Source organism: Argopecten irradians, chromosome 8 (genome assembly GCF_041381155.1).
Source record: "Argopecten irradians isolate NY chromosome 8, Ai_NY, whole genome shotgun sequence".
Lineage (NCBI taxonomy): Eukaryota > Metazoa > Mollusca > Bivalvia > Pectinida > Pectinidae > Argopecten > Argopecten irradians.
In genome coordinates, this window is record NC_091141.1 from 395,928 (window position 1) to 423,407 (window position 27,480).

At 40.2% G+C, this 27,480-nt stretch overlaps 1 protein-coding gene across 4 annotated transcripts in view; it reads left to right on the forward strand.

Moving 5' to 3' along the window:
* LOC138329042 (TBC1 domain family member 7-like) overlaps positions 1 to 21,561 on the forward strand; it is a 60,113-nt gene extending 38,552 nt beyond the window's left edge. The window contains exons 1-7 of one of the 4 annotated variants that reach the window (XM_069275748.1): positions 3 to 157; positions 1,467 to 1,660; positions 7,403 to 7,587; positions 7,937 to 8,074; positions 11,385 to 11,536; positions 13,780 to 13,909; positions 15,271 to 16,139. In XM_069275748.1, the coding sequence (XP_069131849.1) occupies positions 1,468 to 1,660; positions 7,403 to 7,587; positions 7,937 to 8,074; positions 11,385 to 11,536; positions 13,780 to 13,909; positions 15,271 to 15,393 (921 nt within the window). In that variant the 5' untranslated portion in view covers positions 3 to 157; position 1,467 and the 3' untranslated portion in view covers positions 15,394 to 16,139. Of the gene's footprint in view, positions 1 to 2; positions 273 to 1,466; positions 1,661 to 7,402; positions 7,588 to 7,936; positions 8,075 to 11,384; positions 11,537 to 13,779; positions 13,910 to 15,270; positions 16,140 to 20,528 lie in introns of those variants that run through there. The other 3 variants (XM_069275750.1, XM_069275747.1, XM_069275749.1) reach the window with 3 other exon arrangements.
* The last annotated feature ends 5,919 nt before the right edge of the window (positions 21,562 to 27,480 follow it).

The following is a 27,480-nucleotide window of genomic DNA, read 5'->3' on the forward strand; positions in this document are numbered from 1 at the left end:
ATGACAAGGGAAGTTACTCTAAACGAGCAAATGACAAGAACAGCGACGAAGGAATGTGCTCAATGAGTAGGCTCTGCAAACTAGTCAAAATGCATTTTATTTGTGCCAAAATACTAATTTATGTACTTAATTGATACAATACCGGCGATAAATACAGGTACAGTGAATTTCTTGTCCAACTGTCACTTCAACGTCATTGTCCACTTGTCAGATTGTTACCACAGCGCAGACAGACAGTGTCGAATATGATATTAGTCAAATACTGAAATAAGGTATTTTTTTATCTACTTCAATTAACATTCACTGCATTTCCTCTTTGACTAAATGATATATGAACACAGGGGAATGTAACAATATACATTATAAGTATCTAACAGTCAAACTTAGTTGAATTCAATGTGATTACTGTAGACTTGCAGAGACAAAAAGAACCTTTTTTAGACGAATTTCTTGAATAAAACTAATATATCAATGGATCACAGCAGCTGTGGAGATGATTAATGCCAGTGTAATCTTATTTTATTTTACTATACAATCATTCAGGCAGTGAATTGGATCTCTTCCGATGAAAAATATAATTTAAGTTGAATAATATTTATTTCAAAAAAATTGGGACTGATTCATGCACCACATGATGCCAAATGATGACACCGTTTGTACAGTACTAGTATCTATAGTGGTGACTTAACTCTTTGTAATCTTCCCACTGAAATGATGTTAGCGCGGGATATCATCTTTTATTGTCATTCCACCACCAACTGAAACAATCAGTCCCACACAAACATTATCATGTATCATGTGGTATGTGAATAAGTTCAATACGGAGGTTTCGAGATCTAAAACGACGTAGCTAAATTACAATTTACCGTCGATTATTCCCACCTTCCGGTGATTGTGATGTCATCTTTCAACATAAATTTTGTGATGTCACAATTACAGTAAGGTGGGACATGTAAATGACGGTAAATTACATGTTATTGTACTTTACCCATATCATTCTGAGATCTCAAAACCCTCGTGAATATGTCACAATCACAGTAAGGTGGGACATGTAAATGACGGTAAATTACATGTAATTGTACTTAACCCATATCATTCTGAGATCTCAAAACCCTCGTGAATATGTGTACACAATCACATTAAGGTGGGACATGTAAATGACGGTAAATTACATGTTATTGTACTTTACCCACATCATTTTGAGATCTCAAAACCCTCGTGAATATTTCACAATCACAGTAAGGTGGGACATGAAAATGACGGTAAATTACATGTAATTGTACTTTACCCAAACTGTTTTGAGATCTCAAAACCCCTGTATTGTAAAGGAGGGGACTCATGTGCATGGTACATATTAAATGTGCTTAATACTCTATCACTTTCAATAGCTCACAACATTATTTATTTTGATCATATCTGTGGCAATTTTTTATTTTTTTCACTGAATTTTATCTTTTTTTCCCTAGGATGGCTGGACATGATGAAAGAAACTTTCGAACTTACTATTACGAAAAATTTGGAATCGGAGGAGTAGATGAAAAGAAATCATTGGAGATCCTCCTTAAAGAACAACCACTTAACATAGAGAAGCTCAGACAATTCTGTTTACGATTCCAAGTTCCTGCCATGTATAGAATTCATTTATGGAAAGCTATTTTAGGTATTCTGACGATAGCATGTCTATTTGTAGCTTAAAATAATGCATTTATGAGAATAGAATGATTAATTCTTCAAGCTGGTATTGCATGGGTTTAGCCAGATTGTAAGTTCATAATTGATTTATGATGATGTACTTGTGCTCAAATGGAGCTAAGAGTGGTTTAGATGTCCCGACATATTACCACAAGCCCTCCACCTCTGGGTTGTGTTGGCCGAGTGGTTAGATGTACCGACATATTACCACAAGCCCTCCACCTCTGAGTCCTGTTGGCTGAGTGGTTAGATGTCCTGACATATTACCACAAGCCCTCCACCTCTGGGTCGTGTTGGCGGAGTAGTTAGATGTCCTGACATATTACCACAAGCCCTCCACCTCTGGGTTGTGTTGGCCGAGTGGTTAGATGTACTGACATATTACCACAAGCCCTCCACCTCTGGGTCGTGTTGGCCGAGTGGTTAGATGTACTGACATATTACCACAAGCCCTCCACCTCTGGGTCCTGTTGGCTGAGTGGTTAGATGTACCGACATATTACCACAAACCCTCCACCTCTGGGTTGTGTTGGCCGAGTGGTAAGATGTTCTGACATATTACCACAAGCCCTCCACCTCTGGGTTGTGTTGGCCGAGTGGTTAGATGTACCGACATATTACCACAAGCCCTCCACCTCTGAGTCCTGTTGGCTGAGTGGTTAGATGTCCTGACATATTACCACAAGCCCTCCACCTCTGGGTCGTGTTGGCGGAGTGGTTAGATGTCCTGACATATTACCACAAGCCCTCCACCTCTGGGTCGTGTTGGCCGAGTGGTTAGATGTACCGACATATTACCACAAGCCTTCAACCACTGGGTTGTGTTGGCCGAGTGGTTAGATGTACCGACATATTACCACAAGCCCTCCACCTCTGGGTCGTGTTGGCCGAGTGGTTAGATGTTCTGACATATTACTACAAGCCCTCCACCTCTGGGTCGTGTTGGCTGAGTGGTTAGATGTCCCGACATATTACCACAAGCCCTCAACCTCTGGGTCGTGTTGGCCGAGTGGTTAGATGTACCGACATATTACCACAAGCCCTCCACCTCTGGGTCGTGTTGGCCGAGTGGTTAGATGTCCCGACATATTACCACAAGCCCTCCACCATTGGTTCGTGTTGGCCGAGTGGTTAGATGTACCGACATATTACCACAAGCCCTCCACCTCTGGGTCGTGTTGGCCGAGTGGTTAGATGTACCGACATATTACCACAAGCCCTCCGCCTCTGGGTCGTGTTGGCCGAGTGGTTAGATGTACCGACATATTACCACAAGCCCTCCACCTCTGGGTCGTGTTGGCCGAGTGGTTAGATGTCCCGACATATTACCACAAACCCTCCACCTCTGGGTTGTGTTGGCGGAGTGGTTAGATGTACCGACATATTACCACAAGCCCTCCACCTCTGGGTCGTGTTGGCCGAGTGGTTAGATGTCCCGACATATTACCACAAACCCTCCACCTCTGGGTTGTGTTGGTGGAGTGGTTAGATGTACCGACATATTACCACAAGCCCTCCACCTCTGGGTCGTGTTGGCCGAGTGGTTAGATGTCCCGACATATTACCACAAACCCTCCACCTCTGGGTCGTGTTGGCCGAGTGGTTAGATGTCCTGACATATTACCACAAACCCTCCTCCTCTGGGTTGTGTTGGCCGAGTGGTTAGATGTCTCGACATATTACCACAAGCCCTCCACCTCTGGGTTGTGTTGGCGGAGTGGTTAGATGTTCTGACATATTACTACAAGCCCTCCACCTCTGGGTCCTGTTGGCGGAGTGGTTAGATGTTCTGACATATTACTACAAGCCCTCCACCTCTGGGTTGTGTTGGCCGAGTGGTTAGATGTACCGACATATTACTACAAGCCCTCCTCCTCTGGGTCCTGTTGGCCGAGTGGTTAGATGTTCTGACATATTACCACAAGCCCTCCACCTCTGGGTTGTGTTGGCCGAGTGGTTAGATGTACCGACATATTACTACAAGCCCTCCTCCTCTGGGTTGTGTTGGCCGAGTGGTTAGATGTCTCGACATATTACCACAAGCCCTCCACCTCTGGGTCCTGTTGGCCGAGTGGTTAGATGTTCTGACATATTACCACAAGCCCTCCACCTCTGGGTTGTGTTGGCCGAGTGGTTAGATGTACCGACATATTACTACAAGCCCTCCTCCTCTGGGTTGTGTTGGCCGAGTGGTTAGATGTACCGACATATTACCACAAGCCCTCCACCTCTGGGTCGTGTTGGCGGAGTGGTTAGATGTCCCGACATATTACCACAAGCCCTCCACCTCTTGTTCGTGTTGGCCGAGTGGTTAGATGTACCGACATATTACCACAAGCCTTCCACCTCTGGGTTGTGTTGGCCGAGTGGTTAGATGTACCGACATATTACCACAAGCCCTCCACCTCTGGGTCGTGTTGGCCGAGTGGTTAGATGTTCTGACATATTACTACAAGCCCTCCACCTCTGGGTCGTGTTGGCTGAGTGGTTAGATGTCCCGACATATTACCACAAGCCCTCAACCTCTGGGTCGTGTTGGCCGAGTGGTTAGATGTACCGACATATTACCACAAGCCCTCCACCTCTGGGTCGTGTTGGCCGAGTGGTTAGATGTCCCGACATATTACCACAAGCCCTCCACCATTGGTTCGTGTTGGCCGAGTGGTTAGATGTACCGACATATTACCACAAGCCCTCCACCTCTGGGTCGTGTTGGCCGAGTGGTTAGATGTACCGACATATTACCACAAGCCCTCCACCTCTGGGTCGTGTTGGCCGAGTGGTTAGATGTACCGACATATTACCACAAGCCCTCCACCTCTGGGTCGTGTTGGCCGAGTGGTTAGATGTCCCGACATATTACCACAAACCCTCCACCTCTGGGTTGTGTTGGCGGAGTGGTTAGATGTACCGACATATTACCACAAGCCCTCCACCTCTGGGTCGTGTTGGCCGAGTGGTTAGATGTCCCGACATATTACCACAAACCCTCCACCTCTGGGTTGTGTTGGCGGAGTGGTTAGATGTACCGACATATTACCACAAGCCCTCCACCTCTGGGTCGTGTTGGCCGAGTGGTTAGATGTCCCGACATATTACCACAAACCCTCCACCTCTGGGTTGTGTTGGCGGAGTGGTTAGATGTACCGACATATTACTACAAGCCCTCCACCTCTGGGTCGTGGTGGCTGAGTGGTTAGATGTCCCGACATATTACCACAAGCCCTCCACCTCTGGGTCGTGTTGGCCGAGTGGTTAGATGTCCTGACATATTACCACAAACCCTCCTCCTCTGGGTTGTGTTGGCCGAGTGGTTAGATGTCTCGACATATTACCACAAGCCCTCCACCTCTGGGTCGTGTTGGCGGAGTGGTTAGATGTCCCGACATATTACCACAAGCCCTCCACCTCTGGGTCGCCACCTCTGGGTTGTGTTGGCCGAGTGGTTAGACGTCCTGACATATTACCACAAGCCCTCCACCTCTGGGTTGTGTTGGCCGAGTGGTTAAGATGTCCTATATATTACCACAAGCCCTCCACCTCTGGGTTGTGTTGGCCGAGTGGTTAGATGTCCTGACATATTACCACAAGCCCTCCTCCTCTGGGTTGTGTTGGCCGAGTGGTTAGATGTACTGACATATTACCACAAGCCCTCCACCTCTGGGTCGTGTTGGCCGAGTGGTTAGATGTCCCGACATATTACCACAAGCCCTCCACCTCTGGGTTGTGTTGGCCGAGTGGTTAGATGTACCGACATATTACCACAAGCCCTCCACCTCTGGGTTGTGTTGGCCGAGTGGTTAGATGTACCGACATATTACCACAAGCCCTCCACCTCTGGGTCGTGTTGGCCGAGTGGTTAGATGTACCGACATATTACCACAAGCCCTCCACCTCTGGGTCGTGTTGGCCGAGTGGTTAGATGTACCGACATATTACCACAAGCCCTCCGCCTCTGGGTCGTGTTGTCCGAGTGGTTAGATGTACCGACATATTACCACAAGCCCTCCACCGCTGGGTTGTGTTGGCCGAGTGGTTAGATGTACCGACATATTACCACAAGCCCTCCACCTCTGGGTTGTGTTGGCTGAGTGGTTAGATGTCCTGACATATGACCACAAGCCCTCCTCCTCTGGGTTGTGTTGGCCGAGTGGTTAGATGTACTGACATATTACCACAAGCCCTCCACCTCTGGGTCGTGTTGGCGGAGTGGTTAGATGTCCCGACATATTACCACAAGCCCTCCACCTCTGGGTCGTGTTGGCCGAGTGGTTAGATGTCCCGACATATTACCACAAGCCCTCCACCATTGGTTCGTGTTGGCCGAGTGGTTAGATGTACCGACATATTACCACAAGCCCTCCACCTCTGGGTCGTGTTGGCCGAGTGGTTAGATGTCCCGACATATTACCACAAGCCCTCCACCTCTTGGTTGTGTTGGCCGAGTGGTTAGATGTCCCAACATATTACCACAAGCCCTCCACCTCTGGGTTGTGTTGGCCGAGTGGTTAGATGTACCGACATATTACCACAAGCCCTCCACCTCTGGGTTGTGTTGGCCGAGTGGTTAGATGTACCGACATATTACCACAAGCCCTCCACCTCTGGGTTGTGTTGGCTGAGTGGTTAGACGTCCCGACATATTACCACAAGCCCTCCACCTCTGGGTTGTGTTGGCCGAGTGGTTAGATGTCCCGACATATTACTACAAACCCTCCACCTCTGGGTTGTGTTGGCCGAGTGGTTAAGATGTCCTACATATTGCCACAAGCCCTCCACCTCTGGGTCGTGTTGGCCGAGTGGTTAGATGTACCGACATATTACCACAAGCCCTCCACCTCTGGGTCGTGTTGGCTGAGTGGTTAGATGTCCTGACATATTACCACAAGCCCTCCACCTCTGGGTTGTGTTGGCCGAGTGGTTAGATGTACCGACATATTACCACAAGCCCTCCACCTCTGGGTTGTGTTGGCTGACTTGTTAGATGTACCGACATATTACCACAAGCCCTCCACCTCTGGGTTGTGTTGGCCGAGTGGTTAGATGTACTGACATATTACCACAAGCCCTCCACCTCTTGGTCGTGTTGGCGGAGTGGTTAGATGTCCTGACATATTACCACAAGCCCTCCACCTCTTGGTCGTGTTGGCCGAGTGGTTAGATGTACCGACATATTACCACAAGCCCTCCACCTCTGGGTCGTGTTGGCCGAGTGGTTAGATGTCCCGACATATTACCACAAGCCCTCCACCTCTTGGTTGTGTTGGCCGAGTGGTTAGATGTCCCGACATATTACCACAAGCCATCCACCTCTGGGTTGTGTTGGCCGAGTGGTTAGATGTCCCGACATATTACCACAAGCCCTCCACCTCTAGGTTGGGAGTTCAAGCTAATGTGGGACAGTTTTACTGACCACTGATAGGAGGTTTTTCTCAAGGTAATGAGGCTTTCCTCCACCAGCAAATCTGGCACAACCTAAAATGACATTTGTTGTTAATAGGACTTTAAACTAATAAAACCAAATTATTATATTTTTTTTCAGACAAACATACTTGCAATGAAAGATGAATTACTTCATCCCTTTTCTAAAAATATTTTTAAGCTTTTTGAAAAATAGTGAGCTATAATTTCAATATTCCGTCAAACCACATTCTTGTATTCTGCTTTGTTGTCTGTAGTAATTATTGTGTTGCTATCCTTGTTATACCAGGAATCACTCCAGCCTATTCCAGATCCACAGATTTTGTTATGACTCAGCGTCGTCAGCAGTATGAAGATCTCCACCATGCCCTTTGTGTGATGAAGAGAATTGATAGTGATACTCCCCCAGGGGAAGTCTACACAAAGATGTTTCTTCTTCAGACAGGCATGCTGTCATTTGAGGATCATGATTTGGTATGCATAAATGTTCTTGTATTATTTCATCAACTTTCCTCGATATTCCAGGGTTAGTATCACTTGTCATATCCACCCCTGGACCTTGTCATAACAAAACTAAAGGCTCTGTGTGGACAATAGATGGGGCAGATAGATTGGTCATTTGATGTACATCAAAAGAATCGGATAACAAATTTATTTACTTCAACACTATTATTTACACCTTGCTGCTAATTTTAATACTTTCATATCTGTATTGATTATAATATCTTTATTGACTTTGTTCAGGAATTGTCTTAGTCTCATGAAATTTTGATCACCTTAACAATTATATTCCATATAGTTAAAACACTTTTTTCTTTCTTAGAACAATCCAGAGAACCAGGCCCTGGTTTCCATGGGAACTTCAGTGAGTGGTATAGTCGAGGACGATGTGGATGGCTACTGGATCACAACAAGGTTTTATTCACAGTTCAACAAGTGTAAAGAGTCTCTACAACAATTGGTGGGTTATCATCGTAATATTATTCTCTGAAACCTGTAAAGAGTTCCTACAATAGTTGATAAGTTGTCATAGTAACATTACTGTTCCACTCCAAACCCTATAAATAGTGTAAAGAGTTCCTACAATAGTTGATGGGTTATTATTATAATATTACACTCCAAACCCTATTAATAGTGTAAGAGTCCCTATAACAGTTGGCGGTTATTATTGTAATATTACACTCCAAACCCTATAAATAGTGTAAAGAGTCCCTATAACAATATTACACTCCAAACCCTATAAATAGTGTAAAGAGTCCCTATAACAGTTGGCGGTTATTATTGCAATATTACACTCCAAACCCTATAAATAGTGTAAAGAGTACCTATAACAATTGATGAGTTATTATTGTAATATTACACTCCAAACCCCATAAATAGTGTAAAGAGTCTCTATAACAATTGATGGACTATCAATGTAATATTACACTCCAAACCTTATAAATAGTGTAAAGAGTTCCTATAACAATTGATGGGTTATCAATGTGATATTACACTCCAAACCCTATAAATAGTGTAAAGAGTCCCTGTAACAATTGATGGGTTATTATTATAATATTACACTACAAACCCTGTAGATAGTATATAGAGTTCCCAAAACAGTTGATAGGTTATCATTGTAATATTACACTCCAAACCTATAAATAGTGTAAAGAGTCCCTATAACAATTGATGGGTTATCAATGTGATATTACACTCCAAACCCTATAAATAGTGTAAAGAGTCCCTATAACAATTGATGGGTTATCAATGTGATATTACACTCCAAACCCTATAAATAGTGTAAAGAGTCCCTATAACAATTGATGGGTTATCAATGTGATATTACACTCCAAACCCTATAAATAGTGTAAAGAGTCCCTATAACAATTGATGGGTTATCAATGTGATATTACACTCCAAACCCTATAAATAGTGTAAAGAGTCCCTGTTACAATTGATGGGTTATCAATGTGATATTACACTCCAAACCCTATAAATAGTGTAAAGAGTTCTTATAACAATTGATGGGTTATCAATGTGATATTACACTCCAAACCCTATAAATAGTGTAAAGAGTTCTTATAACAATTGGTGGGTTATCAATGTGACATTACACTCCAAACCCTATTAATAATGTAAAGAGTCCCTGTAACAATTGATGGGTTATTATTATAATAATACACTACAAACCCTATAAATAGTGTAAAGAGTTCTTATAACAATTGATGGGTTATCAATGTGATATTACACTCCAAACCCTATAAATAGTGTAAAGAGTTCCTGTAACAATTGATGGGTTATTATTGTAATATTACACTCCAAACCCTATAAATAGTGTAAAGAGTCTCTATAACAATTGATGGGTTATCAATGTAATATTACACTCCAAACCCTATAAATAGTGTAAAGAGTTCTTATAACAATTGATGGGTTATCATTGTAATATTACACTCCAAACCCTATAAATAGTGTAAAGAGTTCTTATAACAATTGATGGGTTATTATTATAATATCACACTCCAAACCCTATAAATAGTGTAAAGAGTTCCTATAACAGTTGATGGGTTATCAATGTGATATTACACTCCAAACCCTATAAATAGTGTAAAGAGTTCCTATAACAATTGATGGGTTATTATTGTAATATTACACTCCAAACCCTATAAATAGTGTAAAGAGTTCCTATAACAATTGATGGGTTATCAATGTGATATTACACTCCAAACCCTATATAAATAGTGTAAAGAGTTCCTATAACAGTTGATGGGTTATCAATGTGATATTACACTCCAAACCCTATAAATAGTGTAAAGAGTCTCTATAACAGTTGGCGGTTATTATTGTAATATTACACTCCAAACCCTATAAATAGTGTAAAGAGTTCCTATAACAATTGATGGGTTATCAATGTGATATTACACTCCAAACCCTATAAATAGTGTAAAGAGTCCCTATAACAATTGATGGGTTATCATTGTAATATTACACTCCAAACCCTATAAATAGTGTAAAGAGTCCCTATAACAATTGATGGGTTATCAATGTGATATTACACTCCAAACCCTATAAATAGTGTAAAGAGTTCTTATAACAATTGATGGGTTATCAATGTGATATTACACTCCAAACCCTATAAATAGTGTAAAGAGTTCCTATAACAATTGATGGGTTATTATTGTAATATTACACTCCAAACCCTATAAATAGTGTAAAGAGTCCTGTAACAATTGATGGGTTATTATTGTAATATTACACTCCAAACCCTATAAATAGTGTAAAGAGTCTCTTTAACAATGGATGGGTTATCAATGTGATATTACACTCCAAACCCTATAAATAGTGTAAAGAGTCCCTGTAACAATTGATGGGTTATCATTGTAATATTACACTCCAACCCTATAAATAATGTAAAGAGTTCCTATAACAATCGATGGGTTATCAATGTGATATTACACTCCAAACCCTATAAATAGTGTAAAGAGTCCCTATAACAATCGATGGGTTATCAATGTGATATTACACTCCAAACCCTATAAATAGTGTAAAGAGTTCTTATAACAATTGATGGGTTATCATTGTAATATTACACTCCAAACCCTATAAATAGTGTAAAGAGTCCCTATAACAATTGATGGGTTATCAATGTGATATTACACTCCAAACCCTATAAATAGTGTAAAGAGTCTCTATAACAATCGATGGGTTATCAATGTGATATTACACTCCAAACCCTATAAATAGTGTAAAGAGTCCCTGTAACAATTGATGGGTTATTATTGTAATATTACACTCCAAACCCTATAAATAGTGTAAAGAGTCTCTATAACAATCGATGGGTTATCAATGTGATATTACACTCCAAACCCTATAAATAGTGTAAAGAGTCCCTGTAACAATTGATGGGTTATTATTGTAATATTACACTCCAAACCCTATAAATAGTGTAAAGAGTTCTTATAACAATTGATGGGTTATCAATGTGATATTACACTCCAAACCCTATAAATAGTGTAAAGAGTTCCTATAACAATTGATGTGTTATTATTGTAATATTACACTCCAAACCCTATAAATAGTGTAAAGAGTCTCTATAACATTTGGTGGATATCATTGTAATATTACACTCTTAAATCCTATTGATAGTGTAAAGAGTTCCTTCAACAATCTGGTTTGTCATCATAATGTCATATAATAATATACTAAAATAACAAACTTTGAATATGATTCAGAACTCAGTTTTGTCTAAAAACACCATCATAATAATGATAAAAGCATTTGTTTGTACACAGCCTGAAAAAACTATTCAGTACCTGAAAAAGGAAGATACAGACCAGCGCCTTGTCAACCACCTCAACAAACATGATGTCTGGAGTTGTCTACCCTTAGTTGATTGGTACCGAAGGTGTTTTTCCAATGTCCTTCCAGACACATCATTTGAAAGGTACTGATTTTTCGGTTGTATCAAATATGGACATGGTTGATATCATCTGTAACAAGATAGCTCAATTGGTAGAACATCTCACTTGTGTCTGCTGTCTGCAGGTCATGGGTTCAAACTGTAGTCTGGCCACGCTTTGCATGCATGAAAAAAATCATGAAAAATACACATTTGATTCATATTGTGTCATTTACCCTACATGGAACTTTAGCCTGTTATTAGGTCACCTGACCAAAGGTCATGGTGACCTATTGCGATAGCCTTTTGTCCGTTGTCTTCCGTCGTGCGTCGTCCGTCGTGCGTTAACTTTTTGTTGTGAACACGATAACTTGAGTAAATGTGAACCGAGATTGATGAAACTTTGTATGTAGCTTAATATTAACAAGATCTCGGACGAGTTCGAGTTTCAGGGTTGCTGGGTCAAGTTCAAGGTCACTGCTACTATTTTTAGAAAATCCCTATCAGCACTCTAGCGGCTTCATTCCTTGAGTGATTTTGATCACACTTCACACATAGACAAAGGATCATAATATCTCGGACAAGTTTGAGTGTGAAGATTGCCAGACTAAGGTCAAGGTCACTGTTACTATTTTTAGATAATTTCTTTGTCAGCACTCTAGCGGCTTCATTCCTTGAGTTATTTTGATCAAACTGCACACAAATACAAAGGACTGAAAAAGTTTGAGTTTCAAGGTTGCAGGGTCAAGGTCAAGGTCACCGTTACTATTTTTAGAAAATCCTTTTCAGTGCTCTAGCGGCTTCATTCCTTGAGTGATTTTGATCAAACTTCACACAAATTTAAAGGACCATAATATTTTCGACAAGATACAGTTTCAGGATTGCCAGGTCAAGGTCAAGGTCACTGTTACTATTTTTAGGTCACCTGACCATACGTCATAGTGACCTACTGCAATAGCCTATTGTCCATCGTGCGTTAACTTTACTTTGTGAACATGATGACTTGAGTAAATGTTAACTGAGGTTGATGAAACTTTGTATGTAGCCTTATATCAACAAGATTTCGTACGAGTTCAAAAATGGGAATTATTCGACAGTAACGTACAAGTTATTGCCCTTTGTTCTAATTTTATCATTGTGCTTGTGAACAAGATAACTTTGGTAAATGTGAACTGATTTTGATGAAACTCTGTATGTAGCCTTATATCAACAAGATCTAGGATGAGTTTGAAAAAGGGAATTTTTCGACGGTAACTATATTATAGAGTTCATGTCCTTTGTAATAATGCTATTATTGGACCTTGTGTTCTAAAGATATTGTGGTGCTTTATCAGAATTGTGAATTTTATAACCCTTGGCCTCTTTGACTGCCCCTGGGGAGGGGGCTAAGTTTGCTATAGTTTATATTGAATACCTCTTGGGTATATTTTGTTTATTTTCTACTGGAAATTGTTCAAACTTTTGATTCACATTATAACCACTAGAGGACATTTTGCTATTATGTCATTTTGACCCTGTCTCATCCCCAAAGGCTGAGGGGTGGAGCCAAGTGGGGTCCAAATGGCTTAATTTTTTAGGTCACCTGACCATAGGATGATAAAATCAGAAAGAAAAATAACAACCATATGTCAGTTATGATAAATTGTTCCAGTATGCAAATTCATCCAAGACCTCATTGCATACAGAGTTTCATCAACATCAGTTCATATTTACTTCAGCTTCTGTGTTGAATACAGGAGGGAAAAAAATTACACACCATGTGTTAAAGTCCCTCATAGCTATTATGTTGGCTCTTAAATGACAAATTACTATTGGATGTCAGGTGACCGTTAAGGCCCATGGGCCGCTTGTTTAATAATACAGTATATAATATCTGGTCCATTAATGAAGAAATTAAAACCTGCCGTATACATCAAACGGGCCGAGACATTTCATACCTGCGCACAATAGATGTAAACAAACATGTAGAAGAACACGTGTTAGTGTTATTTTGGACTGAAGAAGGCCCTATAGTGGCTGAATATATATTCCTTAGAAATGATTTTGATTTTACTTTGAATTTATTTTGGCCTTTCATTTCGGATTATTAATATACTAGCTTTATACCGTTTTTACCTCAGTAGAATACCAAGATTTGCCATTGCTCAGGAAATCCAATTCCATTCCCTGCAATAATGATTGTGTATTAAAACAATACCAGGTACGGAAAAAAATATTGTATCTTTCAACCCATTTAAATTTTCAGCCGTTATCACATCCATAAAGACGATATTGTTTTGTTTCAACAGAGTATGGGATAAAGTTATTGGAGGATCGTGCAGCATACTCATATATGTAGCAGTGTCTATATTCCTTACCTTCAAACGTCCACTCTTGAGTATGAATAGTCGAGACGACATGGTGAATTATCTTCTTAAAGTGAGTACATGTATAACCACATCATACAGGTGGTTCAATTACATTTTATGTATTACCTTTTGTTCTGTTGATGAAAACAAAAGGTAGACCATGTTCCTTGGTCCATCTGTAGATTGACACCTCATGTTCCTTATCCCAGCTTGTTTGTGGACAAATATTTCTTGGGGTCCAAACTGAAAGTGTGAATCATTGTGGTCTTCTGTTAATGTTGTTGCCAATTCTGTGTTCGAAAAAGAAGAAAGGCATCTTTGGATAACAGTTCAGTATATTTCTGATTTTTGACTCCTTCTCTTTGGAGCCTGGCATTATCTACCCTTCCAGACAGTCCTTGCATATAAATGACCATAGTTACCCATGTCCATGTGAAAATGACCATAGTTACCCATGTCCATGTGAAAATGACCATAGTTACCCATGTCCATGTGAAAATGACCATAGTTACCCATGTCCATGTGAATATGACCATAGTTACCCATGTCCATGTGAAAATGACCATAGTTACCCTTGTCCATGTGAAAATGACCATAGTTACCCATGTCCATGTGAAAATGACCATAGTTACCCATGTCCATGTGAAAATGACCATAGTTACCCATGTCCATGTGAAAACAACATTCTGCCAAATCAAGCAGAAGCTAAATGTGTGTGATAATTCTTATGTTCTATAATAGAAGTGGTTATCTAAGTCATATTATTGTTTCAGATCTCCGAGGATAGTGGTGATGTCCTTTAAATGTGGGTGATAATTCTTATGTTCTAGAATAGAAGTAGTTATCTGAGTGATATTATTGTTTCAGATCCCCGAGGATAGTGGTGATGTCCTTTAAATGTGTGTGATAATTCTTATGTTCTACAATAGAAGTGGTTATCTGAGTGATATTATTGTTTCAGATCCCCGAGGATAGTGGTGATGTCCTTTAAATGTGGGTGATAATTCTTATGTTCTACAATAGAAGTGGTTATCTGAGTGATATTATTGTTTCAGATCCCCGAGGATAGTGGTGATGTCCTTTAAATGTGGGTGATAATTCTTATGTTCTAGAATAGAAGTAGTTATCTGAGTGATATTATTGTTTCAGATCCCCGAGGATAGTGGTGATGTCCTTTAAATGTGGGTGATAATTCTTATGTTCTAGAATAGAAGTGGTTATCTGAGTGATATTATTGTTTCAGATCCCCGAGGATAGTGGTGATGTCCTTTAAATGTGGGTGATAATTCTTATGTTCTAGAATAGAAGTGGTTATCTGAGTGATATTATTGTTTCAGATCCCCGAGGATAGTGGTGATGTCCTTTAAATGTGGGTGATAATTCTTATGTTCTAGAATAGAAGTGGTTATCTGAGTGATATTATTGTTTCAGATCCCTGAGGATAGTGGTGATGTACTTGTGATACAAGCTATAGAGCTTTGGCAGAAACATGGCGGACATATGATACAAACCAAATCAGACTCACCAATCTTTGTGGACAGGTCACCATCCTGACACAAACAGGTTCTTGTGAACAAAATAAAAGTCGATATCCAATGTAATCTGAAGGATGTGGCACATAGACATCAGTGAACAGAAAGTACCAGTGTATATCTGCTATGACTTTGTGTGCTGGACAGATGAAGTCAGGTTCACTTGTGTTCTGGCTATGACTTTGTGTGCTGGACAGATGAAGTCAGGTTCACTTGTGTTCTGGCTATGACTTTGTGTGTTGGACAGATGAAGTCAGGTTCACTTGTGTTCTGGCTATGACTTTGTGTGCTGGACAGATGAAGTCAGGTTCACTTGTGTTCTGGCTATGACTTTGTGTGTTGGACAGATGAAGTCAGGTTCACTTGTTTTCTGGCTATGACTTTGTGTGCTGGACAGATGAAGTCAGGTTCACTTGTGTTCTGGCTATGACTTTGTGTGCTGGACAGATGAAGTCAGGTTCACTTGTGTTCTGGCTATGACTTTGTGTGCTGGACAGATGAAGTCAGGTTCACTTGTGTTCTGGCTATGACTTTGTGTGTTGGACAGATGAAGTCAGGTTCACTTGTGTTCTGGGTTAACATGAGAATGACATTTTGTTGTAAAAGAAAATACATGCTCTTCAGAGAAGTGTTTACAGAAAACAACTACTGTAGGAAATGCAGTAGAAATGAATGCTGGTGAACCTGATAGCCGATGTAACTCACATTGTTGAACATTGTTATTGAATGTTAATAATATTATGATCATGAATAAAAATAGCATGATGACTTAATTTTCATATCTTTTATAAAGAATGTTCAATAAGAACCTTTTCTATGACAACAAGTTTTTCTAAATGTTTCTATGACCACAATCAAGTTACCATAACACAATCAAATTACCATGACCACAATCAAGTTACCATGACACAATCAAGTTACCATAACACAATCAAGTTACCATGACACAATCAAGTTACCATAACACAATCAAGTTACTGTTTTCAAGATTACTGCACCAACCAGTACTGCTGCCAAGACTATGCCATATTGCCATGTCTACACCATATTTCTGTAACTATGTTTCCATCAGATATGCCACGTTTCAAATGACCATGTTAGCTATAGTTTCCTAACTGTTACCATGACTACCCTGTGACCCCAGCCATTTTCATGGCTAAAGTGTTTTTACTGTTAAACTGTACCACCCCCACTCCCAATTATTGTAATAAAGGGGCATAACTCTGAAACAGGTGGAGGTATCTTGTTCATAGATTACACACATCAATACTGTATAAGGATTATTGCCATCAAGTTTCACTGGAATCCATCTAGTATTTTAGGAGTAGTCGGTTGATCGTTGTATCTGCAATTCCATCTATTACAATTCATAAAATTGTTGTGTTCAAAATTATGACAAAACCAGAGTTTCTATAACTTTAATAATCATAACTATGTCTCTTTGTAAACACAGCCTTGTTGAAACCAACTTTGATTTTATTTTGAATAATGGATTTAATCAATTATTAGTTCATAATTATTCATTGTTAAGCTTGGTGGGGGCAAACACGGTTTTTATAAACATGCTAATTATATATAATTTAATGTCCTCTGCCTTATGTGCCGTAAGATATTATACACTGCCCTCCAAAAGTTCTGTTACAACTCTCTTAATTCTGTATAAAATTGTTTTTGACAAAATTATTGGGGATAGAATTTGTTTGTCATATGTTTTAAATGAAGTAAAGGGGGGTAATACTACTTTGGTATTTTAACACAAATTATTGTCCTAATTAAGTCCTAAAACGTGTTTTTTTTTTAAATTCAATTATTCCATATTTAATACAGACCTATCAAATGCCTAAAAATAGTAAAGCAAACTCACATATGGACAGTATTTCCATGGAAATTTAATTTAAATGACAAAATTAATCACTGCTCACCATGTGTCATCTTTTTTGTTATTCTTAAAGTATGATTTAATTATGAAAAATTTCATGTAACAAAATGCAGCAATTATCTAGAGAAGACCGTTTTCAGTGTGTTTTAAGCTCACCTGGCCCGAAGGGCCGGTGAGCTTATGTTATGGCGCAGCGTCCGTCGTCCGTCCGTCCGTCCGTCAGTCCTTCCGTCCGTCCGTCCGTCAACATTTCCTTTAAATCGCTACTAGTCATAGAGTTCTGGATGGATTGTAACCAAATTTAGCCAGAAACATCCTTGGGGGAAGGGGAACAGAACTTGTATAAATTTTGGCTCTGACCCCCAGGTGGCAGGAGGGGCGGGGCCCAATAGGGGTAATAGAGGTAAATCCTATATATCACTACTTGTCCTAGAGTTCTGCATGGATTGTAACCAAATTTGGCCAGAAACATCCTTGGGGGAAGGGGAACAGAACTTGTATAAATTTTGGCTCTGACCCCCTGGGGGCAGGAGGAGCGAGGCCCAATAGGGGTAATAGAGGTAAATCCTATAAACCGCTACTTGTCCTAGAGTTCTGCATGGATTTGAACCAAATTTGGCTAGAAACATCCTTGGGGGAAGGGGAACAGAACTTGTATAAATTTTGGCTCTGACCCCCAGGGGGCAGTAGGGGCGGGGCCCAATAGGGGTAATAGAGGTAAATCCTATAAATCGCTACTTGTCCTAGAGTTCTGCATGGATTGTAACCAAACTTGGCCAGAAACATCCTTGGGGGAAGGGGAACAGAACTTGTATAAATTTTGGCTCTGACCCCCAGGGGGCAGGAGGGGCGGGGCCCAATAGGGGTAATAGAGGTAAATCCTATAAATCGCTACTTGTCCTAGAGTTCTGCATGGATTGTAACCAAATTTGGCCAGAAACATCCTTGGGGGAAGGGGAACAGAACTTGTATAAATTTTGGCTCTGACCCCCAGGGGGCAGGAGAGGCGGGGCCCAATAGGGGTAATAGAGGTAAATCCTATAAATCGCTACTTGTCCTAGAGTTCTGCATGGATTGTAACCAAATTTGGCTAGAAACATCCTTGGGGGAAGGGGAACAGAACTTGTATAAATTTTGGCTCTGACCCCCAGGGGGCAGGAGGGGCGGGGCCCAATAGGGGTAATAGAGGTAAATCCTATAAATCGCTACTTGTCCTAGAGTTCTGCATGGATTGTAACCAAACTTGGCCAGAAACATCCTTGGGGGAAGGGGAACAGAACTTGTATAAATTTTGGCTCTGACCCCCAGGGGGCAGGAGGGGCGGGGCCCAATAGGGGTAATAGAGGTAAATCCTATAAATCGCTACTTGTCCTAGAGTTCTGCATGGATTGTAACCAAATTTGGCCAGAAACATCCTTGGGGGGAGAGGAACAGAACTTGTATACATTTTGGCTCTGACCCCCTGGGGGCAGGAGGGGCGGGGCCCAATAGGGGTAATAGAGGTAAATCGTATAAATTGCTACTTGTCCTAGAGTTCTGCATGGATTGTAACCAAATTTGGCCACAAACATCCTTGGGGGAAGGGGAACAGAACTTGTATAAATTTTGGCTCTGATCCCCCGTGGGCAGAAGGGATGGGGCCCAATTGGGGAAAAAGAGGTAAATCCTATAAATTGCTACTTGTCCTAGAGTTATGCATGGATTGTAACCAAATTTGGCCAGAAACATCCTTGGGGGAAGGGGAACAGAACTTGTATAAATTTTGGCTCTGACCCCCTTGGGGCAGGAGGGGCGGGGCCTAGAGTTCTGCATGGATTGTAACCAAATTTGGCCACAAACATCCTTGGGGGAAGGGGAACAGAACTTGTATAAATTTTGGCTCTGACCCCCCGGGGGCAGGAGGGGCGGGGCCCAATAGGGGAAATAGAGGTAAATCCTTTAAATCTCTACTAGTCCTAGAGTTCTGCATGGATTGTAACCAAATTTGGCCAGAAACATCCTTGGGGGAAGGGGAACAGAACTTGTATAAATTTTGGCTCTGACCCCAAGGGGGCAGGAGGGGCGGGGCCCAATAGGGGAAATAGAGGTAAATCCTATAAATCGCTACTTGTCCTAGAGTTCTGCATGGATTGTAACCAAATTTGGCCAGAAACATCCTTGGGGGAAGAGGAACAGAACTTGTATAAATTTTGGCTCTGACCCCCCGGGGGCAGGAGGGGCGGGGCCCAATAGGGGTAATAGAGGTAAATCCTATAAATCGCTACTTGTCCTAGAGTTCTGCATGGATTGTAACCAAATTTGGCCAGAAACATCCTTGGGGGGGGAGAGGAACAGAACTTGTATAAATTTTGGCTCTGACCCCCTGGGGGCAGGAGGGGCGGGGCCCAATAGGGGAAATAGAGGTAAATCCTATAAATCGCTACTTGTCCTAGAGTTCTGCATGGATTGTAACCAAATTTGGCCAGAAACATCCTTGGGGGGAGAGGAACAGAACTTGTATAAATTTTGGCTCTGACCCCATGGGGGCAGGAGGGGCGGGGCCCAATAGGGGTAATAGAGGTAAATCCTATAAACGCTACTTGTCTAGAGTTCTGCATGGATTGTAACCATTTGGCCAGAAACATCCTTGGGGGGAGAGGAACAGAACTTGTATAAATTTTGGCTCTGACCCCCTGGGGGCAGGAGGGGTGGGGCCCAATAGGGGTAATAGAGGTAAATCGTATAAATTGCTACTTGTCCTAGAGTTCTGCATGGATTGTAACCAAATTTGGCCAGAAACATCCTTGGGGGAAGGGGAACAGAACGTGTATAAATTTTGGCATTGACCCCCCCGGGGGCAGGAAGGGCGGGGCCCAATAGGGGAAATAGAGGTAAATCCTAAAAAATTCTACTTGTCTTAGAGTTCTGCATGGATTGTAACCAAATTTGGTCAGAAACATCCTTGGGGTTAACAGAATTTGTATAAATTTTGGCTTTGACCCCCCTGGAGGAGAAAGAGTGGGCCCAATAGGGGAATTAGAGGTAAATATCCAAATTTCTTCAGAAAAGAAACAATGAACTTATATTCAGAACATTACTTGGCATTACAAACCAGGTGAGCGATACAGGCCCTCTGGGCCTCTTGTTTACCATTGTAATGGTGTTCCGGCGGCACAAACTGCAAGGATACTTGGAACTAGCAGGTAAGTGATCATTGTTTTCCTTGAAACTTTTGAGGATTTTGCAATTCATAATTTGGTATGCAGTTTTAAAGTTTGACCATTTCTCTTTTGTTACAGACAGAACGTGTACAGGGCTATTAAAAGATTCCAAGATACGGGTAACTACGAGGATCGGGAACGTTTTGGTCGGCCACGTATTTCTACGGATCGGGATGACAGATTGCTAGTCCGGGCCAGTCTAAGAAATCGTAAGGAGACCGTTGCTGAACTTCGAACCGTATGGCTCCAAACTGGTGTTGTGGCATCCAATACAACAGTGAGGAGAAGATTACACAATGCAGGGTTAAAGGGTTGTGTTGCTGCCAAAAAAAAAACACTTTTAACTGTTACCCATCGTTAGAAGAGGTTGGCATTTGCACAGAATCACGCAAATTGGACCTGGGTGGACTGGTCAACAGTTCTATGGACTGATGAGTCAAGATTCACTCTCTTCCAAACAGATGGCAGAACGTACGTGAGAAGAAGAGTGAATGAACAATTACATCACGAGTGTGTAGAGCCTACAGTTCGAGTCGGGTGGGGGTGGTGTGACGGTTTGGGGTGCTATATCTTTCCCAGGGACTGGATATCTTACTCCTTTGAAAGGAAATCTCAACGGAATAAAGTACATTGACATTTTAGAGAACAGTGCAATACCATCAGCACATCTGCTAGGCTACAGTAATAACTTTTTCTTCTAGGATGATGGTGCCCCATGCCACAGAGCCCGTATAGTAACTGAATGGAAGGATGAAAACAATATTCAGTCTTTGGAATGGCCCCTACAATCCCCTGACCTGAACCCAATTGAAAACCTGTGGAGAGATCTTGGTATGGAAGTCCGCAAGCACAAGTGCGGAAACCTTGGGGAACTGGAAGCTGCATTGCAGCTAGCATGGGATGAGATACCTGCTAGAAGATGTAGAACATTGATCAGAAGTATGCCTGACCGTATACAGGCAGTACTTAGAGCACGTCGAGGATATACCAAATATTAACAGAATAACAATATTTTTTTATTTTTAACAAATATTCCAATTTCATTACAATACATGAACTCAGGGCCATTGCATTATCATGAAAAATTGTAAAAGTATTTGGACAATAAAATATTCACGTGATAACTAAAAGAATATTGATTTTTTTTTTTTGTATTTTAAATCTATTGATAAAAAATGTATGTGTAACAGAACTTTTGGAGGGCAGTGTAGCTGTGCATATTTCTCTTGCCTAGAAAAACTCATACATTACAATGTGCTTTAGACCTAAAACTTTATAATAATGAAGAAAGAAAACGCACTAACTTTTTTTTCAAATCGTCTGTTAACAATTCTGTTACCGCTATCTGTCATAGTACTGGATGGACTGATCACCAGTGATCGGTCAACAATACGGCCGACATCTTGAATTTTACTAATAATTGAAGTTTGTTATGGCTATTTCTCAGAATATACTGAAGGGATATTTCTGAAATTTCATTTGTAGGTTCCCCTGGGACCCTAGCTGTGTATGTTGCATTTTGGAACTGAACGGTCAACAAGATAGCCAACCGGCCGCCATCTTGAATTTTGATAATTGAAGTTTGTTACGGCAATTTTTCAGAATATACTGAAGGGATATTATCTGAAACTTCATTTGTAGGTTCCCCTAGGACCCTAGCCATGTATGTTGCATTTTGGAACTGAACGGTCAACAAGATGCCCAACCGGCCGCCATCTTGAATTTTGATAATTGAAGTTTGTTACGGTTATTTCTCAGATTATACTGAAGGGATATTTCTGAAATTACGTTTGTAGGTTCCCCAAGGACCCTAGGTGTGTATGTTGCATTTTGGAACTGAACGGTCAACAAGATAGCTGACCGGCCGCCATCTTGAATTTTGATAGTTGAAGTTTGTTACAGCTATTTCTCAGAAAGTGCCAAAAGGATCTGTCTCAAATTTTATATGTAGGTTCCCATAGGGCCCAAGTTGTGCATATTACATTTCAGTCAACAAGATGGCCGCCATTTTGGTAGTTGAAGTTTGTTACTGGTGTTATTCCTATAGTACTGAAGGACCCATTCTCAAATTTGATAAATAGGCTCCACATAAGCCATAGATTTGCTAATGCATTTTGGGACCAATCGGTTAACAAGATGCCAACAGGCTATGGCCACCATCTTGGATTTTGATAGCCAAAATTTGAAAAGAAGAGAAAAGATCCCTCTTTTATTTGTCTGACATAGATCAATCTTTGGTGGGCGCCAAGATCCCTCTGGGATCTGTTTTAATTAAGGTCAAAATATAGGCCAGTGACCTGCTTTTGGTACAAGACCCAGTCATGTCTAGGTAGATTCACATATCAAGTATGAAGCTCCAATTCCCTATAGTATAGGAGATATAACCCTGAAAATCTTTTCCTAATACCAAGTTAAAAGAAAGGTCACATTGATGACCTGGTTTTGGTACCCTACACATCACCTCATCTAGATGAAGCCACATTTGCCTTTTAGAAGAAGTGGGAGCCAAGACTAGCTTTTCTTAACTGGGGTCAAAGATTGATCCCGTTTTTGGTATGCAACATGTCTCGCCAAGGTGGACCCACATAACGTATTTATTGCCTTATAGTATATAGGAAATAAAGAGTCTGGACAGACATGTAACACAAACGTATCTTCCCCACAATGTCCATACAATCTAACAATATATCTCTGCCGAGTGGGCTGGTCAGCAGGAGACCTGAAGAGTTGCAAATCAGTCAAAATCTTTTATAGAAATATCTCTAAATTGATATTTGATGATTTGATAATTTTTCTTGTTTATTTGAGAAAATGATATTTTCATCTCACATTTTTAGCCCACCATCATCAGATGGTGGCATCAGATGGTGGGCTATTCAAATCGCCCTGCGTCCGTGGTCCTCCGTAAACAATGCTTGTTATCACTATTTCTTAAAAACTGCAATACTATCAAATTCTTGTCAATAAAAAGAATGGAATTAACCTACAGAGACATTTGAGCAGAGCATACTTTCATAAGAACCCCCTAAGAACATATCCAGATAATTAAGATCTGTTGTCTCGTCCCTCGAAGAGTGAAAATGATTATTTTTTTACTTACACTGTTTACTAGCTGCAATATTGTAGCTCAAAAGACTTTTAGACAGAAAATGGTGTTAACATTGTAGCTCAAAAGACTTTTAGACAGAAAATGGTGTTAATATTGTAGCTCAAAAGACTTTTAGGACAGAAAATGGTGTTGATATTGTAGCTCAAGACTTTTAGACAGAAAATGGTGTTTAATATTGTAGCTCAAAAGACTTTTAGACAGAAAATGGTGTTAATATTGTAGCTCAAAAGACTTTTAGACAGAAAATGGTGTTAATATTGTAGCTCAAAAGACTTTTTGACAGAAAATGGTGTTAATATTGTAGCTTAAAAGACTTTAAGACAGAAAATGATGACGTCTTTAGAGCTACAATTGGTGCCTATTACCGCTAATGGAGCAAATTAATGATTATGCAAACCATTATAAATAAATCGTTTGTTTGCATTTTATCATACTTGTTTGATATCGTTACCTACTAGACAATTAAACTGAACCACATAAAATATCAAATTCTCATCGAGGCAATATTTTTTTTACATATTACATATGAAGGTCTTTCTGAAGGGAATTTATATGGTTAGTCCACAAATTGTGAATTGGACGTCTTGTGAGCTGTACGGTAGATATTAAGAATGGTTGTTTTGGACAAAAATAATATGTAAATGCATGTATACGCATAAAATAATCGGAAACCTAAAATCGGAAACCTACAAACAAGAGATCCCAGAGGGATCTTGGTCCCCACCAAAGAATGATCTATGTCTGACAATGGAAAGAGGGATCTTTTCTCTGCTTTTCAAACTTTTTTCAAACGTACTACATATACAATTTGAGCCAGATCCCTTCAGTACTTTCTGAGAAATAGCAGTAACAAACTTCAACTACCAAAATCCAAGATGGCTGCCTGGTGGCCATCTTTTTCATCAATCGGTCAAAAACACAATATGCGTAACTAGACCCCTAGGGGAGCCTACATATAAAATTTGAGACAGATCCCTTCAGTAATTTCTGAGAAGTAGCAATAACAAACTTTCACTATCAAAATCCAAGATGGCTGCCTGGCGGCCATCTTGTTAACTGATTGGTCCCAAAAGAATATGCACAACTAGGGCCCTAGGGGAACCTACATATAAAATTTGAGACAGATCCCTTCAGTAATTTCTGAGAAGTAGCAATAACAAACTTTCACTATCAAAATCCAAGATGGCTGCCTGGCGGCCATCTTGTTAACTGATCGGTCCCAAAAGAATATGCACAACTAGGGCCCTAGGGGAGCCTACATATGAAATTTGAGACAGATCCCTTCAGTACTTTCTGAGAAATAGCGATAACAAACTTTAACTATCAAAATCAAAGATGGCTGCCTGGTGGCCATCTTGTTGACCGATTGGTCCCAAAATGCAATATGCACAACTAGACCCCTAGGGGAGCCTACATATGAAATTTGAGAATGATCCATTCAGTACTTTCTGAGAAATAGCGATAACAAACTTTAACTATCAAAATCCAAGATGGCGGCCATCTTGCTAACCGATTGGTCCCAAAATGCAATATGCACAACCAGGGGCCTCGGGGAACCTACATATGAAATTTGAGACAGATCCCTTCAGTACTTTCTGAGAAATAGCGATAACAAGAATTGTTAACGGACAGACGGAAGGACGGACCACGGACAAAAGGCGATTTGAATAGCCCACCATCTGATGATGGTGGGCTAAAAAGTATGAAAAACTATGCCCGAGTGATTTTCAGAGGCAGTGCTCTACTACGACGCATAGGGACCAATTCGTACCCGGCCGAAAGGTATAGTAGGCTGGGTATGTATATTCGTTCTCACTGTATACCAGTGTGCTATATTTCCTAGTCCTCTGGACTGTGAAATCAAAACCCATGTGGGGCAGTTGCAGGTTCTGTCACAGGTCAATTGTTTTCTTCAGGTATTTTGGCTTTCAACCACCTCCTAATGCTAGCACATCCCTAAATGACCATGGCTACAAATAAGAATAACCATGTAAATATGGGAAGAAATATCATGCTCATTCAAAACAAAAATTAGATAGCTGAAGACTGGTTTATTCTGCATGTTTTATAAAACTGTGTCCATCTCTGTTCCCTGTCAAGTCAATGATTTAATGTCTTATAATCTGCTGCCTGCTGGATCTTTCTCACATCAGGTTTTTCATTTATTTCTTTTTTACTGCTGCCAGTAAATATTGTCCAGATTAAAGTCACTATTATCGTAAATGCAAGAAGAGGTCCAGTGATGTAGCAAGAATGAAATCCAGTTTACATCTTCAGCTTTGTCCTCCTCCAGTGACGCCTCTTGGCATTGTATCTGAAAGAACGTAGATATTTATCAAACTGATAGGCAATTAATCATCTTTGATAATCATGGCTACAGGAATAATTGTCTCCCTTATTGTTTTTTTTTGTTTTGCACTAGATTAGAATAATTTAGAAGTTTTTTTTTTCCTTTCATCAGAATCAAAACTACATTTTTTGGTTCAGACGCTTCTCTAGTTCAGAAGATCATTCTTGATACTGATATATTCTATCAAAGGACATAACTCTATTTTCTCACATGATCAAACTCTTGCATAAGCAGATAGCAAAAAGAAATGATGCATTGACATTTCTAATAAGTGTTTTTCTTGATCTTTTTGGCATCTAGGTTATCTTACCTTATTGTGTTGCCAGTCTTCATTCTGACCCACTGTGGCACTGGCCTGTTCTGCTTCTGTTTTTTAGCAAGACGCATCTTGATCCTAAATGATTTGTGGGCGCCCTGTAGATGACAAGTTTGTTTATATTAACAAGACAAGAAAAAAAAATAATACAAAAAATTATTTAACATATAATAAACAAGTAGCTAGTTTATATAACGACCAGACAATTCCAAATTAAAATGTATCTTTTATACATACTTGGCTTGTAACATTGGAATTGACTACTGCAAACAAACCAATTTTCGAAAATGATTTAATCTTGCAATATTCAATGTGTTCAGAATGCATGTGTCACAGTCAAGCTTTGATGTACTTATCATATTATAAATAATTGTAGTCCAAACCTTTTTGCTGCTAACATTACTAGTTTTGTCTCAAAAGATACGGATTTGCCAAATCCCAACCACGGTTATAAATGCATGTTTGCATGCGGAGTTTTGTACGAATTAAACTTCGAGAGAATCTAGAATATCTTGCTTTACAATGAGCCTATTTGAGGGGTCCATTTTTGGACAATGTGCAACAAATATTAAGTCATCTCTTTAAAAAGTATAAACCATTTGCCGCGTGAGTTCTTTGAATTGGGCACTAATGTTAGTAACAGGGAAAATACATTTTTTGAATCCCTAAAGTCATAAATGGGTAGAACCGTCACAGTTACGCCACCAATAAGATCAAAAACATATTTTATGAACAACAACACGAGCTGTTTTAAGTGCACTTAACAATAATAACGTTACAAGTTAATATCAAACTTCATACAAGCTGAAAACCAGTGAAATTATTGGAGAACAACACGAAACACTAGTCTGTTTACATTTTACTTGGTAAAACGTGATCACCAACCCATGTTTAGTACGGTTGAATATAATCAAAGGGGTCCCATCAAAACGTTTAAGTATGCAATCATGACCAATCATCACACCTATTACTTAATTTTGTATTTTATACTTTCATATGATATCAGAAACTATGCATAAATTACTATCAAAGTGCCGACTCGTACCATTTTGATGTAGCGGAAATGGCGTCCGTTTTGGAAAGGAAAACAGGAACGGAGAAATTTAAGTCGTAGACAAACAAAATAATTGAAGGAGGTATTTATTTATAGTATTCCCTTTGTGTGATTACTTATATTATCAAGATATCAATATAACAGTAAATATATTTATCAAAGATGTTTGTAGGATTTTCATTTTGTCCGTGACTTGAAAGT